At 44.2% G+C, this 14617-nt stretch overlaps 4 protein-coding genes across 7 annotated transcripts in view; all 4 read left to right on the plus strand.

Annotated features, from left to right (window-relative positions):
- The window catches only part of LOC100522815 (olfactory receptor 5P6-like), an 82725-nt gene extending 69004 nt beyond the window's left edge, over positions 1 to 13721 (plus strand). Inside the window, exons 6-9 of the mRNA XM_084974966.1 lie at positions 6657 to 6787; positions 7262 to 7379; positions 7861 to 8981; positions 10710 to 13721. Coding sequence (XP_084831092.1) covers positions 7890 to 8819 — 930 coding nt within the window. The 5' untranslated portion in view covers positions 6657 to 6787; positions 7262 to 7379; positions 7861 to 7889 and the 3' untranslated portion in view covers positions 8820 to 8981; positions 10710 to 13721. The remainder of the gene's footprint in view (positions 1 to 6656; positions 6788 to 7261; positions 7380 to 7860; positions 8982 to 10709) is intronic.
- Positions 1 to 14617, plus strand: part of LOC100522627 (olfactory receptor 10T2-like) — a 277947-nt gene that overhangs the window by 69011 nt on the left and 194319 nt on the right. For 2 of the 3 annotated variants that reach the window (XM_084974951.1, XM_084974952.1), the window contains 2 exons: positions 6657 to 6787; positions 7262 to 7379. The gene's annotated coding sequence lies outside the window, so the exon portion shown is untranslated. Of the gene's footprint in view, positions 1 to 6656; positions 6788 to 7261; positions 7380 to 10031; positions 10151 to 14617 lie in introns of those variants that run through there. The other variant, XM_084974953.1, reaches the window with a different exon arrangement.
- Positions 6680 to 14617, plus strand: part of LOC110255358 (olfactory receptor 5P1-like) — a 216506-nt gene continuing 208568 nt past the window's right edge. Inside the window, exons 1-2 of one of the 2 annotated variants that reach the window (XM_084974962.1) lie at positions 6680 to 6787; positions 7262 to 7379. The gene's annotated coding sequence lies outside the window, so the exon portion shown is untranslated. Of the gene's footprint in view, positions 6788 to 7261; positions 7380 to 10031; positions 10151 to 14617 lie in introns of those variants that run through there. The other variant, XM_084974963.1, reaches the window with a different exon arrangement.
- Positions 10032 to 14617, plus strand: part of OVCH2 (ovochymase 2) — a 500449-nt gene continuing 495863 nt past the window's right edge. Inside the window, exon 1 of the mRNA XM_084974874.1 lies at positions 10032 to 10150. The gene's annotated coding sequence lies outside the window, so the exon portion shown is untranslated. The remainder of the gene's footprint in view (positions 10151 to 14617) is intronic.

Consider the following 14617-nt stretch of genomic DNA (forward strand, 5'->3'; position numbering starts at 1 on the left):
TCAACCTTTTGAAAGAGTTTAAGGAGGATGGGCACCAATTCCTCTTTATATGTTTGATAAAATTCACCTGTGAAGCCATCTGGTCCTGGACTTTTATTTGTAGGGAGTGATTTTATAACCTCTTCAATTTTATTTCTAGTGATCGGTCTGTTCAGTTGGTCTGTTTCTGCTTGATTCAGTTTTGGCAGGCTGTAAGATTCTAGAAAATTGTCCATTTCTTCCAGATTGTCAAACTTGTTGCAATACAGTTGTTCATAGTATTCTCTTATGGTTTTTTGTATTTCTGCTGTATCCGTTGTGATTTCTCCTTTTTCATTTATAGTTTTGGTGATTTGGGTTCTTTCTCTCCTCTTTTGAGTGAGTCTGGCCAGGGGTTTGTCAATTTTGTTCACCTTTTCAAAGAACCAGCTCTTGGTTTTATTAATTTTCTCTATTGTTTTTTGAGTCTCTATTTTATTGATTTCTTCTTTGATCTTTATAATTTCCTTCCTTCTGCTGACTTTAGGACTTTTTTGTTCTTCTTTTTCTAATTCGTTTAGGTGGAGGGTTAAGTTGTCAATTTGGGATCTTTCTTCTTTTTTGAGAAAGGCCTGGATTGCTATAAATTTCCCTCTGAGCACTGCTTTCACAGCATCCCATAGATTTTGTGAGGTTGTGTCTTCATTATCATTTGTTTCAAGGTAGTTTTTAATTTCCTTCTTGATTTCCTCACTGACCCATTTGTTTTTTAGTAGCATGTTGTTTAGTCTCCATGGAGTAGGTTTTTTCTCTTTGCTTTTCCCATGGTTGATTTCTAATTTCATGGCATTGTGGTCAGAGAAGATACTTGAGATAATTTCTATGCTCCTAAATTTATTGAGATTCGCTTTGTGTCCCAATATGTGGTCGATTCTTGAGAATGTTCCATGAGTATTTGAGAAGAATGTGTATTCTGCTTTTTTTGGATGTAGTGTCCTGAAGATATCAATTAAGTCTAACTTTTCTATTGTTTCCTTTAGGATCTCTGTTGCTTTATTGGTTTTCTGTCTAGAGGATCTGTCCATTGATGTGAGGGGGGTATTTAGGTCTCCTACTATGATTGTATTCTCATCAATATCCCCCTTTATGTCTGTTAATATTTGTTGTATGTATCTGGGTGCTCCTGTATTTGGGGCATATATGTTGACGATAGTAACATCCTCTCCTTGGATGGATCCCTTAATCATTAAATAGTGTCCTTCTTTGTCTTTCTTTATGTCTTTTGTTTTAAAGTCTATTTTGTCTGATATGAGCATTGCGACTCCTGCTTTTCTGTCATGTCTATTGGCGTGAAATATTTTTCCCCACCCTTTCACTTTCAATCTATATGTATCTTTTGTCCTAAGGTGAGTTTCTTGTAGGCAACATATTGAAGGTTTTTGCCTTTTTATCCACTCAGCCACTCTGTGTCTTTTGATTGGGGCATTCAGTCCATTGACATTTAAGGTGATAATTGATAGATGATTATTTATTGCCATTTGAACCTCGTGTTCCAGTTGATTCTATGGTTCTCCATTCTTCCTTTCTTTTTTTTTTTTTTTTTTTTGGTTGGATGGTCTCCTGTTATTATCGCTTGAGTGTATTTTTTTTTTCATTTTTTGCAAATGCAATATTTGGTTTTGGCTTGTGGTTGCCCTGTTTTTTAAGTATGCTAACCCCTTCCCATAAATGTGTGTTTTAGCCTGATGGTCCTGTAAGTTCAAACACTTCATTACTATATTAAAATTAAGAAGAGAGACATACATATAAACAAAAAGGGTTATTTACCTCCTGACATCCCTTACCCACATTTTATGGTTTTGATGACTCTTTTTTATTTTTTTCTTTTTAATTTTATTTTGTTTGAAGCATGTTCATGATTAAATTTGTATGCTGGCTTATTTGAGTGACTGCTCTCTGATTGCGGTTTCCTCAGTCCTAGTTCTTTCTCTTCTTTTTCTTTTCTTTTCTTTTTTCTTCCCTTTCCTTCCTTTCTTTTTGGTTTAGAGAAGCCCTTTCAATATTTCCTTTAACCTGGGTTTTGTGTTGCTGTATTCTTTCAGTTTTTGTTTGTTGGGAAAAATTTTTATTTCCCCTTCTATTTTAAATGATATTCTTGCTGGATAGAGTATTCTAGGTTGCATATTTTTTCCTTTTAGCACTTTAAATATCTCTTGCCATTCCCTCCTGGCCTGTAGTGTTTCTGTAGAGAAATCAGCTCTTATGGGGGTTCCCTTGTAGGTAACATTCTGTTTTTCTCTTGCTGCCTTTAGGATCCTCTCTTTATCACTAACTTTTGCCATTTTTATTATGATGTGTCTTGGTGTGGGTCTGTTTGGGTTCAGTTTGTTTGGGGCCCTCTGTGCTTCTTGTATCTTGAATCCGGTATCCTTTAGATTTGGGAAGTTTCCAGCAATAATTTCTTCAAATATATTTTCCATTCCCTTATCTTTTTCTACTCCTTCTGGAATTCTTATTATGCTAGATTGGCCCGCTTTATATTATCCCATAGGTCTCTTATATTGCTTTCCAGTTTTTTGATTCGGTTTTCTGTCTGTTGACCAGATTGAGTGATTTCCATTATTCTATCTTCCATATCACTGATTCGTTCTTCTGCATTATTCATTCGGGTTTTTACTGCCCCTAGTTCAGTTTGCATCTCTGCAAATGAATGTTCTAGTTTTTCTTGGCTCCTCCTTATATTTTCTAGTTCCTTTCTGAGGGTATCTGCATTACTGTTCATATCTTCTCTTAATTCCTTCAGTATTTTCACTATTTCTCTTTTGAACTCCAGGTCTGTCTGACTGCAGAGATCTGTTTCATTGTTGACTGTTTTAGGTGAGTTCTCCTGTTGGTTTGACTGGGGGTGGTTTCTCAGCTTCTTCATCTTGCTTGTTGTTTTCTTTCTCCTGAGGGAGTTGTACTCTCCGTGATCGGGCAGTGTTTGCCTTGTCACTGCCGTGGAATATTTCCTGAGGGCTGGTGTAGTTGGTCAATCTTTTTTGAGGCAGTGTGGATTTTCTGGAGTGTTGATGGGGCTAACAGTGTTTCTTTGAAGCAAAGGAGGACTTCCTGAGGGCAGACAGGACTGAGAGGTCCACACCACGATGGTAGCAGATTTCACTTGGTCATGCAGAGCTTGCTCTGGTGTTTTTAGGCTGTGGGGTTCTTGCAGGGGGTTGGCGGTGTTGGGCAGCTGCTCTTTAGGGGTGCATCACCCCCTGGGGGCTGGAGCCGCTATCTGGGGCACTGAGAACCTAAGAGGCTCTTCCCTAGGGCAGCCCAACTCAGAAGGACAGCCTGAGAATGTAGGCAGATCTTTTCACAGTCTGGCCGAGCTTGTTGCAGCTTTTCTGAGCTGCAGGGGGTCCTGCCTGGAGCTGGCAGTCCTATGCAGCTGGTCCACTAGAGCATCCCCTGGGGGCTTGGGCGGGTAACAGGGCGGTTGGAAACCGAAGAGGCTCCTCCCCGGGGCAACCCGACTCCGAAAAACCGTCGGAGAATTAGGCCGATCTCTTCACAGCCTGGCTAAGCTTGTTCTAGCTTTTCTAGGCTGCAGGCCTTTTCTCGGGGGCTGGTGCTGTTTGGTGCTGCTCTGCGGAAGTGTAGCCCCTCCAAAGGGCAAGCAGGCCTGTGCAGGCACAGCCCCTGCGGTGGTAGGCTTCAGGCAATTGTTGAGGCCAGCCCTCCTGGATGGCAGGCAGCCCCAGGTCCGTGAGAGCGTAGGGCGTGGCGGGGGTGGGGGGAGGGGATGCACTGGGAAGCACAGTTTTCAGCTAGCTAGCGGGCCTGTAAGATTGCTGTGGCGTGGGGGGTATTCTATGGGGACCCACCCCTTCTTCTCTCCCCTCCCCAGCACGGGCGCAGACCAGGCTCTTCTCCCAGGTTCCCTCTGATGTGGCTTTCCACTTCCCCGCCCCTGGAGTATTGCTCCCTTGCTCTGCGACAGCTTTGTTTTCTAGTCTCCCAGGCAGTCTCTGCCCAGTCAAATGGTTTCTAGACCTCCCAAGCAGTTTCCACTCTGCCCCGCCCCCCTAGCCCGGGGACTAATCTCTGGAGCCGAGGTCTCGGTGCCCAGCCCCCACCCAGGTGGTACTCCCGGCCCTTTCTCGGGGACTAACCTTCTGTGGCGAGGTCTCGGTGCCCAGCCCCCCTCCCAGGTGTCCCCCGGCCCCCTCTCGGGGACTAACCTTCTGCGGCTAGGTCTCGATGCCCAGTCCCCCACCCCAGGCGTCCCCTGGCCCTTTCTCAGGGACCAACCTTCGGCGGCGAGGTCTCGATGCCCAGCCCCCCCCCCCCCAGGCGTCCCCTGGCCCTTTCTCAGGGATTAACCTTCGGAGGCGAGGTCTCGGTGCCCAGCCCCCACCCAGGCGTCCCCCGGCCCCCTCTCGGGGACTAACCTTCAGAGGCGAGGTCTCGGTGCCCAGTCCCCCCCTCCCAGGCATCCCCCGGCCCCCTCTCGGGGACTAACCTTTGGCGGGCGGCGAGGTCTCGGTGCCCAGCCCCCCCCCAGGCGTCCCCCAGCCCTTTCTCAGGGATTAACCTTCGGAGGCGAGGTCTCGGTGTTCAGCCCCCACCCAGGCGTCCCCCGGCCCTTTCTCGGGGACTAACCTTCGGAGGCGAGGACTCGTGCCCAGCCCCCACCCAGGCATCTCAATTTTTGGTGACTGTGCCCATAGTTCAGATGGTCCGTTGGGTTCTTGATCGGCTTTTCCGTACTCCAACTTACTGCTACACTCTTCGCTGCATCTGGAGATTCCTCCTGTTCGTTTGATCTTTCTCCCGGTAGGTGACTTTCCAGGGTGCGGGATCCCTTTCTCCTCCGCAGTTCCCTTTCGGGAGCCCCCGTCTCGCTCGGATTCGCCTTCTCTCACTCTCCTCTTTTCTCCTGTTCTGCTCAATAATGTCACGAATTTCTTGCCGTTATTGGAGTTTAGGTTCCTCTGCCAGTGATTGGTTGCTGTTCTGTGCGAGTCATTTATTCTGTAGATGTGCTTTTTTTGTTGTGTTTGTGGGAGAGGGCGAGTGTGTCTTCCTACTCCTCCGCCATCTTGTCCTCTCCCTCTTTTTTTTCCTCTCACATGTATGTGAAACTGGGTCACCAGTAGAAAAAAAATTGCATTGGGGAAATAAAAAAAACTTAAGAAAAAAAGTATTATTTAATTTAAAAATTTTATGGGAATATAATTGATTTACAACGTGTGTTGCTTTCAGTTGTACCGCAAAGTAACTCTGTTATACACATATATGTATATATCCATTCCTTTTCAGATTATTTTCCCATATAAGTTACCATACAGTACTGAGCAAATTTCCTTGTGCTGTACAGTAGGTCCTCATTACATGTCTGTTTCAGGCATAGCAGTGTGTATACATCAGTCCCATCCCATAATTTATCCCTCCCCCATCATGTTTTCCCCTTGGTAAACACTTCCGGTTTTGAAATCCTTGAGTCTGTTTCTGTTTTGTAAGTTCTATTGCATCGTTTCTATTAGATTCCACATGTTAGTGATCTCATATGATACTTGTCTTTCTCTGACTTACTTCACTTAGTATGATAATTTCTGGGTCCATCCATTTTGCTGCAAATGGCATTATTTCATGCTTTTTTAGGGCCAAGTAATATTACATTGTGTATGTGTACCAAAGAGTCTTTACCCAGTCCTCTGCTGATGGACGTTTGGTCGCTTCCATGTCTCAGCCATCGTAAATAGCATGGCATTGAGCATTGGGGTGCACACATCTTTTTGAATTATGGTTTTCTCTGCATGTGTGCTCAGCAGTGGGGTTGCTGGATCATATAGTAGTTGCATTTTTAGTTTTTTAAGGAACCTCCATAGTAGTTTCACCAGCTTACATTCCCACCAACAGCAAAGGAGAGTGCCTTTTTCTCCACTCTGTCTCCAGCATGTACTGTTTGTAGATTTTCTGAAGATGGCCGTTTTGACTGGTGTGAGGTGATACCTCATTCTAGTTTTGATTTGTGTTTCTCTGACAATTACTGATGTTGAGTATCTTTTCATGTGCTTTTTGGCCACCTGGAGAATCGATAGAACCTTTAAAGATTAGCTGTAGTTGTGTGAGGTGCATGCTCAGAACTCACTTGAGAATGTGGTAATGGCCCCTGGTGCCTTTGAATTCACACTGGAATCTCGAGCATCTTCAGAGATTTGTCCCCAAAGGCAGACTATAATGAGATAGCATGTCTGTTACAGTACGACAATGACTTTACATTCGTTATCGTAAGATGAACTCTCGCTTTAAGAAGTAAGATTCTTGTCTTCTGTGGGCTAATCAGTTGTACTGATTTGTAATAACAACTTGAGAACACTTTACTCTCCAAAGTTGTGTTTGCAATCACAAGCCTTAGTGGAGAAACCGGGCAGATGTGACCCATCAGTCTGTTATCCAGTGACCTTAGCTGAATTAACCCAAGTTTCTATAGGCTAGTTAATGTATAAATATGCGTAATTAAAGTCACCATGATTCCTCATTGTCCCACCCATGAGACTGGAATCTCACAGGGTCTTTCAATGGTATTTAATCTTGGTCCTCAGCCAACAAGTATTATGCTGTAAAATTCACTAACTTTAAGATACTTTTGGGGCTTAAAATTTGAAAACATCTTGGAAAAACTTCCTTTGCTTATTGTTCTAAAGGCCTAGGCTAACAAGGAACCAGAGAGTTTGGACAAAGTTGATAATCTGAAGCCAGAAGACTTGGAGCTGTGTTTCAACCTGGCGACTTGCTGTGTGGGCATGGACCTGGGTACATTTCTTAACTTTTTAAGGTAGGATTTTATTCAGCTGTATATTGTGTTACAACTGTATTATTTTGTTCTATATTACTCTAATCTGAAGACTCACTACATTAGGAAATGATAAGATTTATCTGAATGAATGTAGTTTAATCATGTCCTAGATATTAAACATATAACATTTTGCCCAGTGATTATATTATTTCAAACTAATTGAGAAAATAATATTCAGTGGTAAATGAATTTAAAATACATTTATAATAGCTGACTTCATTAATAATCTTAATTTGAAATTACTTTCTATTTGTTCTTTGTCTTAGTAAGAAAATTTTATTTCTCTTTTTAAAACTTGGTCTGATTTTACTGATAGAAATTATAAACTTTGTGATAACCAGGCACATTTTTTATACATTAGCTCTTAGAGTGTAGAAAGGTAATTTGTTATCCACACATTTCCAAGAGACTTGACTTCATCTTAATTATCCTTTAATTTCATTTACACCATAGTTACTAAAGGAATGGACTGTATTCAAACTACCTGAGATTCACGTCTTCATTCTACCACTTTCCATGTAAACCTAACTAGGTTACATTTCCAAAGTCAGCTTCATCATCTATAAATGAGGTAAGAATACTTAATATTATTTCACATAAATTAAAATAGAACTGTATATATAAAATTCCTAACCCAAGACAGGTCATTTAGTAAATATTCAATAAATGTTAGCTATTTCTCAGTTTCCATTACATATTCTAATATAATTAGACCATTCTAATTATTCTCATAAATCTTATATTTTTAATCTTTAGCTCAAAGGCCACTTTAAGTATGTTTTATAACTTTATAAAGAGCAAAAAACTACACATTATTTGAAGCAGGTTTTACAGTGTTACTGCTGAAGACAATTTAAAAAATATAGAATGCTCATTATTTATAAATAAGCTTTATACTCTATAAAATAACAGAGATACTTTTTTATTCTAACATAAAAAATTAGTGCAAACCTAGCTTGAATAATTTATTTGTTTGTAATAACTTATATGCATATTAACAAAAAGGAAAGCATCACATTTTAAAACTTCTTTAATTTAATGTGTCATCACAGGTTCATTTGGGCAGCAACTACGTCATCTCATGGGTTCCCTGGGGGAGGGGAACCACACTGCAGTGACAGAGTTCATTTTACTGGGCTTAACAAATGACCCAACCCTGCAAACCGTCCTCTTCGTGATCATCCTGTGTATCTACCTGGTGACCATATGTGGCAATCTCAGCACAATCATTCTTGTCAGACTCTCTCCTCAGCTCCATCATCCCATGTATTTTTTCCTGAGCCACTTGGCTTTTGTTGACATGGGCTATTCATCTTCTGTCACACCCAGTATGCTTGTAAATTTCCTGGCGGACAGAAACGCCATCTCCTATCCTGGATGTGCCGTCCAGCTTGGTTCAGTTGTTTTCTTTGGGTCAACGGAGTGTTTCCTTCTGGCTGCCATGGCATATGACCGCTTTGTGGCCATCTGCAACCCACTGCTCTATTCCACGAAGATGTCCACACAAGTCTATGTTCAGTTACTCACAGTGGCTTATATATGTGGTTTTCTCAATGCTTGCTCTTTTATTGTTTGCTTCTATTCTTTACTCTTCTGTGGACCAAATCGAGTCAATCACTTTTTCTGTGATTTTGCCCCCTTGCTGGAACTCTCCTGCTCTGACGTCACTGTTCCTGCAGTTGTCCCCTCATTTACAGCTGGTTCCATCATTGTGGTCACAGTGGTTGTCATAGCCACTTCCTACATCTACATCCTCATCACCGTCCTGAAGATGCCCTCCACTGAGGGAAGACACAAGGCCTTCTCCACCTGCACCTCCCACCTCACCGCGGTCACTCTGTTCTATGGGACCATCACCTTCATTTACGTGATGCCCAAGTCCAGCTACTCCACGAACCAGAACAAGGTGGTGTCTGTGTTCTACATGGTGGTGATCCCCATGCTGAACCCCCTCATCTACAGCCTCCGGAACAAGGAGATTAAGGGGGCTCTGAAGAGACAGCTGTGTTAAAAACTTTTAACTTCTTGTTCTGTGCATCCATTCTCCTCCCAAGTTGTTTGATCATATTTACGATCATTACTCTGGCCTCTTTGGTGGATTGCCTGTCTCCAGCTCACTTCAGTTCTTCTTCCTTCATCTGGAGCACATTCCTTTGCCCCCTCATTCTCAGGTGTGATTTGTGTTTTTATGCCTGTGGTATGTTCGTTGTGTTTATTGACCTTGGAGAGGTGCCCCTCTTTAGGAGGCATCCTGTGTTTCCCAGGAGTGTACTCCCCTCTTGTCACCCAAGACTGTGCTCTAGGGGTTCCCCCGAGAGGGCTGCATGAGTCCTTCTGTTGTGGCGGCTGACGGGCTGGTCGCCAGGCTCTGTCTTGTGCGGATGATGCTGGCTGCTATTTTGTCAGACCTGGTCACAAGGCCACTGGTTGTGGAACCCTAGGGGCCCCTGGGGGTTGGTGCTGTCTTACAGGTGGGTGGAGTTAGGGTCTCAAAGATGCTGGGGCTGCTGCCCACCCACTGGCAGGTGAAGCCAGATCCTGGGGCTAGCACTGGATTACTGTCAGGAAGAGCTGGATCTTGGAGTCTGGCTGCAGGGCCCAGGGATCTTGGAGCTAGCACTGGATTACTGTCAGGAAGAGCTGGATCTTGGAGTCTGGCTGCAGGGCCCAGGGATCTTGGAGCTCATTTCAGATTTCTGGGAGCTGGGCTTTTCCTGACAAAGTTAGGTATGTGCTCTGGAGTGCCCTGAAGGTTGCACTGGTCTGCTAGTGGGCAGGGCCAGGGTCCAGCTGGTCCCAGGGTGGGGTCTGGTTTGCTGTTGGGGAACTCTGTTTGCAGGTTGGGGGATGGTAGTTTTCCGCTGCTGGTGTCTGCCCCCTTGGTGGCTGAGGCTGGTCTAAAGGCCTGTGCAGGCTTCTGGGTGGGAAGGGCTGGTGCCTGCCCAGTGGTGGGTGGAGCTTGGAGTCTTCTTCTCTGGTGGGCAGGGTCCTGTTTAGGGCCTTGTTTAGAGGCAGCTGTGGGTTCTAAGAGAGGCCTTTAGGCAGCCTCTCTGCTGCTGGCTGGGGCTGAGTCCCCACCCACTTGGTTGTTTGGCCTGAGCCATTTCAGGGCTGCACCTGCAGGCCTAAGCCGGCCTAAGGAGTCTCAGTGCTGCACCTGTAGGCTGTTAGACTAATGAGCTAGGAGGAGATTTTCAAAATGGTGATCGCCAGCCCTGAGAGCATCAGAGCCAGTGTCTACACAGTTGAAGTAGCTCCCAGGAATGGCTGCTGCCACCACCTATGTCCCTGGGTGACCTGCAACCATGCCCACCTTTCCAGGAGACTCTCAAACACCTGCAGGTAGGTCTGGCCCAGGCTCCTGTCAAATTCCTGCTTTTGGCCTGGGCCCGGGTGTGTGTGGGCTTTTGTGTGTGTCCTTTGAGAGTGGAGTCTATTTTCCCTGGGGCTGTGGGGGAGTCAATCCCTCCTGGGCCCTCAAAGCCAAATGCTCTGGGGTCTCATCTCTCAGTGCCAGACTCCTGGGCTGGGGGGCCTGGTGTGGGGCTCAGAACTCTGGCTTCTGTGAGAGAAACTGCAAAAAGATTAGTCTCCATTTTGTGGCTCACCCACCTGAGGCAGTGGGGCCTGATGGCATTGTGAGTCCGCCCTTTCTCCCTATTTTGTTGTGGTTCCTTCTTTATGTCTTTAGCTGTATAAGACTTTTTCTGTGAGGTTCTAGTCTTTTTCATTGATGGCTGTTCTGCAGGTAGTTGTGACCCTGGCGAGCTCAGGGGCCTTTTACTCTGCTGTCTTGGCTGCTCTCTCAAACCTGGCAATGAGCTGTGAAATCACCTCTTTTTGTTTGACGAAGACTGCTTTTCCTTTCCTTTGTGCTTAGTCGAATTTCCTGTGCTTTCAGGAGGTTGTGCACAGAGGCCTCGCACCTGGCACTTCAGACCATGGCTCCTGCTGTGGCCACATCTCAGCTCAGAAGTGGAGGGAAAGCTTGTTTAAAAAATATTTTCTTATTTTCTTTGTAATTGTTTTTAGTATTTGATATAGTGATGGACCATAAAATTAAAAAAAATGGACAAAGGGTGTCTGTGCTCAAAATATATTGGTCCATATGTCATTAGCCAATGTAGAGGCTCTTTGTATAGTAGGGGGTAGATTTTCTGATATCAAAGAGTAAATCAGAGGCCCACAGGCCTTTTAATAAATTGAAATTTAATTTTTAAGTAACACAAATTGGCTAACATGAAAAATAACATGCAGAAAATTCTTTAAAATTTTATTCATATCTGTTCAAAAGTTGTACTCTGCCGTAAGTTAAGATTGCTGTACCTCCAAGCCTCTGAGACTGTCTTTCAACAGCAGCTTGTCCTGGAGTGAATGTGGTCATTACAAGTACGACTGAGGACCCTCTGCGGGGGGTGGCCAGGTGGAGCCCGGCAGTAAGATTCCTGGAGGTGTTGCTCTGGTCCGGTTCTCTGCGACGATGGGCTCTGGGGTCATAAATGCTCACTTGTGTTCCTGGTGAGTCCCCAGCCTCGTTGTCAGAGGCTTCACAAAAGACCAGGATGAGACGCCCCCGATGAGCCCCGCTGCCAGTCAGGACAGGCGCCTTCCCTGTGGAAATAAGCGTGGTTCCTGAATCCCTTGGGGCGTGAGCAAACACGAGCTTGAAGTGCCTTGTTCAGGGTCAGACGCACAGCTTGTTAAGAAAACCTGAGGAACTAGGTTGTATTTCCCTTGTGGAGTTTTAATCTCTGATGACTACCATATTTGTTTCTCGTTCCATGTGCCCTATTTAGTGCCTTAGACAAAGCATTTTTGTCTGTTTGATCTCAAACACAAATTGTCTAAAACTAAAGTAATTTTCACCTTCCACTCCCAATTTTCTCCCCTTCAGTGTTCCCTATCCCAGTAAGAGGCACTTTCATTCAATTAACATAGTGATTAGAAACCTGAAGGTAATTACTTTTTTCCCTCCACAAACCTGCATTCAATGACAAAATCACGTACCTTCTGAGTCCAGTATTGATCTCCTATATTTCGTTTTTATGGTCAGCACTTTTATTTCCATCTAACACCTTATGCATTTATTTTATAACAGTACTCCTGTAATAGCTAATTTTATGTGTCAAATTGGCTAGGCTATGGTGATCCGTCGTTTGGTCAAACTTTAGTCTTGATGTTGCTGGGAGGTGTTTTGTTTTGTTTTGTTTTTTTACATGTTACTAACATTTAAATCACTAGACTTTGAATCAAGTAAATTACTGTCCATAATGTGGGTGGCCCTTATCCAGTTAGTTGAAAGCCTTAAGAGTGAAAACTTAGGTCCCCTGAAAAAGGATTTTGTCTCCAGGCTGCCCTTGGACCTAAGATTGTGACAACTCTACTGGAATTTCCAATATGCTGGATTGCCCTGTGGACTTTGGAATTGCCAGCTTTCATAATTGTGTGAACCAATTCCTTTAAAACAGCAAAAACAACAACACAAATATCGTAATGGTTCGGTTTTTCTGGATTATCCTCGCTAAAAGTGCGTTAGGTAGGATTTCCTCTTCCCTCTCTTGCTTGCTTTCATCTCGTTCTCCATACACCAACCATAGTATAAATCTAAAGAGATTAGTTCCTTTGTTAATACCCCCCGACTTTGAATGAAGGCAGCAATTCTTGGGGTGCCTTACAAAGTCCTGAACGTGGCCTCTGTTTATTCCTATCTCTCTGCACTCTTCTCTCACTTCCCAAACAGTCAAGTGCTGGATATCACTGGTATTCTATTAAAACCTTGAGTATGTCCGTATTCTCTGCCGCCTCAGGACACTCTCACAGGCAGTACCTGTGTCTGAATTCATTTTTTTCCTCTCTGCGGGGTAACACCTACTTATGCCATAGCTACCAATCTAAACGTTTCTTCCCATGTTCTTGGACGCCTTCTTCAGGCTTCAGATGAAATTAAGGACACCTCTTATTCCCTGTAGACCCCCTGCATATTTTTTCCAGAATCTCCCTGCACTTGCAGCTACAGATTCATATTTGTTTTTTCCAAAATGCCAGAGGCTTCATACGGATGTCCTCAATGTCTTTCTTTTTCTGTGCGTCTAATTTTTGCATAGTTCCTGGAAAACAATAAATATATATTTGATATGTAGGAATTAATGTATGAATGACAAAAAATGAGAGGAAAGAGGAGGTTTCTCTTCTAGCGTGAACCACTAGCTTGGGTGCCTTTGAATCTGTTGAATGGAGCCCGATTGAAGTGATTGAATGTTTGTGTCCGATCCTGCTACACCTGTGATAGGTTTTGTGCAAACCCATGCTCACCGCGATTACACGACTGCCTTGACGCTGTTTAACTCAGATGGGCAAGCAGCGTCTTAGCCTGGCTTAGCTATGTGATTACCCCCTGCTGGACAGGGTCTCCTTTAGGCCTTGGCACGGTTGGAGAACTAGAACATGTCAAAGTCAAGTGTCAGAGCAGTAGTAGCACGAGTCTTACTTAGCAAAGGAGCTGCCGTGAAGCTGTTCACTATTTTCCACTATTCCCGTGGTTTACAGGAGCAACCCAGTGAATCCTGAGAATAACCCCAAGAGGTTTTTTTAAATTCGTATTTTACAAGCGATGTAACCGAGGCACATAAAGTTTAAGCAAAATCTTAAGGTCCCAAATATCCTCTTAATACTCTGACTTCTTTAAGGCATGTGCTCTTTGCAGAGGGGCAGAATGAGGGGATTTGAGAATCCTTCACCCCTAGAGGGTTTTGACTTTTCTGTAACAAGTTTTCATTCTTGCTAATCCTTTCTCTTCAAAGTAAAGTATACAGACTTCTACATTTGGATATGTCAAGAAAACTTGTATTAGATCAACTTTGTTTCACAATATAAATAATAAGCTGGCAAAATATTAAATGTTTGAAGGCATAGACTTCTGGTTTCACTGAAGACGTTGCTCCACCCACCTCGAGTCCTTCATCTTATTGCTGAAAACACTCAGGTAACAACAAGCAAGCAAGCACAGGAAGGCTCTGAAAAAGGCAGAGAAGGGCAGCTCCTAAGGACTTTGGACCTGAGGAAAGCACATCGCAGTGAGTCCCTGCATTTTCTTCTTGTATATCCTGTACAGGGCACTGCACAGGCTTCCAACTCAATATCACCAAGAGACCCAGAAAAAAAAGGCTCTAAGAAAAATTCTATTCCTCCTAGCCAAAGAACTGGGAAAAAGGCAGCTTTAACAGAATAGAAACCCTTTTGTCAATACTTGGCCCTACTCCAGACAAACACCAGTGGAAAAATTGTACCTGTCTCCCACCTCCAGAATTCTTTGGGGCCAAACAGGGAGCTGTTAGTCACCCCCACCTACCCTTTGACTTCCCTGCCAAGGTATTGTCACTGGGGTCCAGCACGGAAATGAGCTTCCCTTGTCATCTGGCAGAGATGAGACAATGAGGGGGTGTGAGGTGGTACTAGTTGGTACTCCGCTCCCTGTAACCACCCCCCCTTGTGAGTGGGGGCCCAGTGGGTACTTGAGCTTCCATTTGCACCTGCAACAAAGCAGTGTGAGCCAGCTGTGCACATCCTCCCTCCAGTGGCAGTGGGCCCAGAGCTGACCTTACCTGGAGGAAAGGAGGTTGGTGTCACATTGTAACTGAAAAGGAGACAACAGGGCAGGGGGGGAGCTGAAGTTGCATTCCTTTCATCTTCAAGGAGGCTGGGGGAGTCAGCCTGTTTCTGACAGAGGTGTCAGTAGTTTTCAGCAGGAGTCTGGACACACACACACACACACACACACCTGGTAGTTGCAGTGATGGGGGACATCCTCCT

Source organism: Sus scrofa, chromosome 9 (genome assembly GCF_054392235.1).
Source record: "Sus scrofa isolate SSC_HxYL_T2T_F1_AM1 chromosome 9, Sscrofa_HxYL_maternal_Yorkshire_Landrace_v2.0, whole genome shotgun sequence".
Classification (NCBI taxonomy): Eukaryota; Metazoa; Chordata; class Mammalia; order Artiodactyla; family Suidae; genus Sus; species Sus scrofa.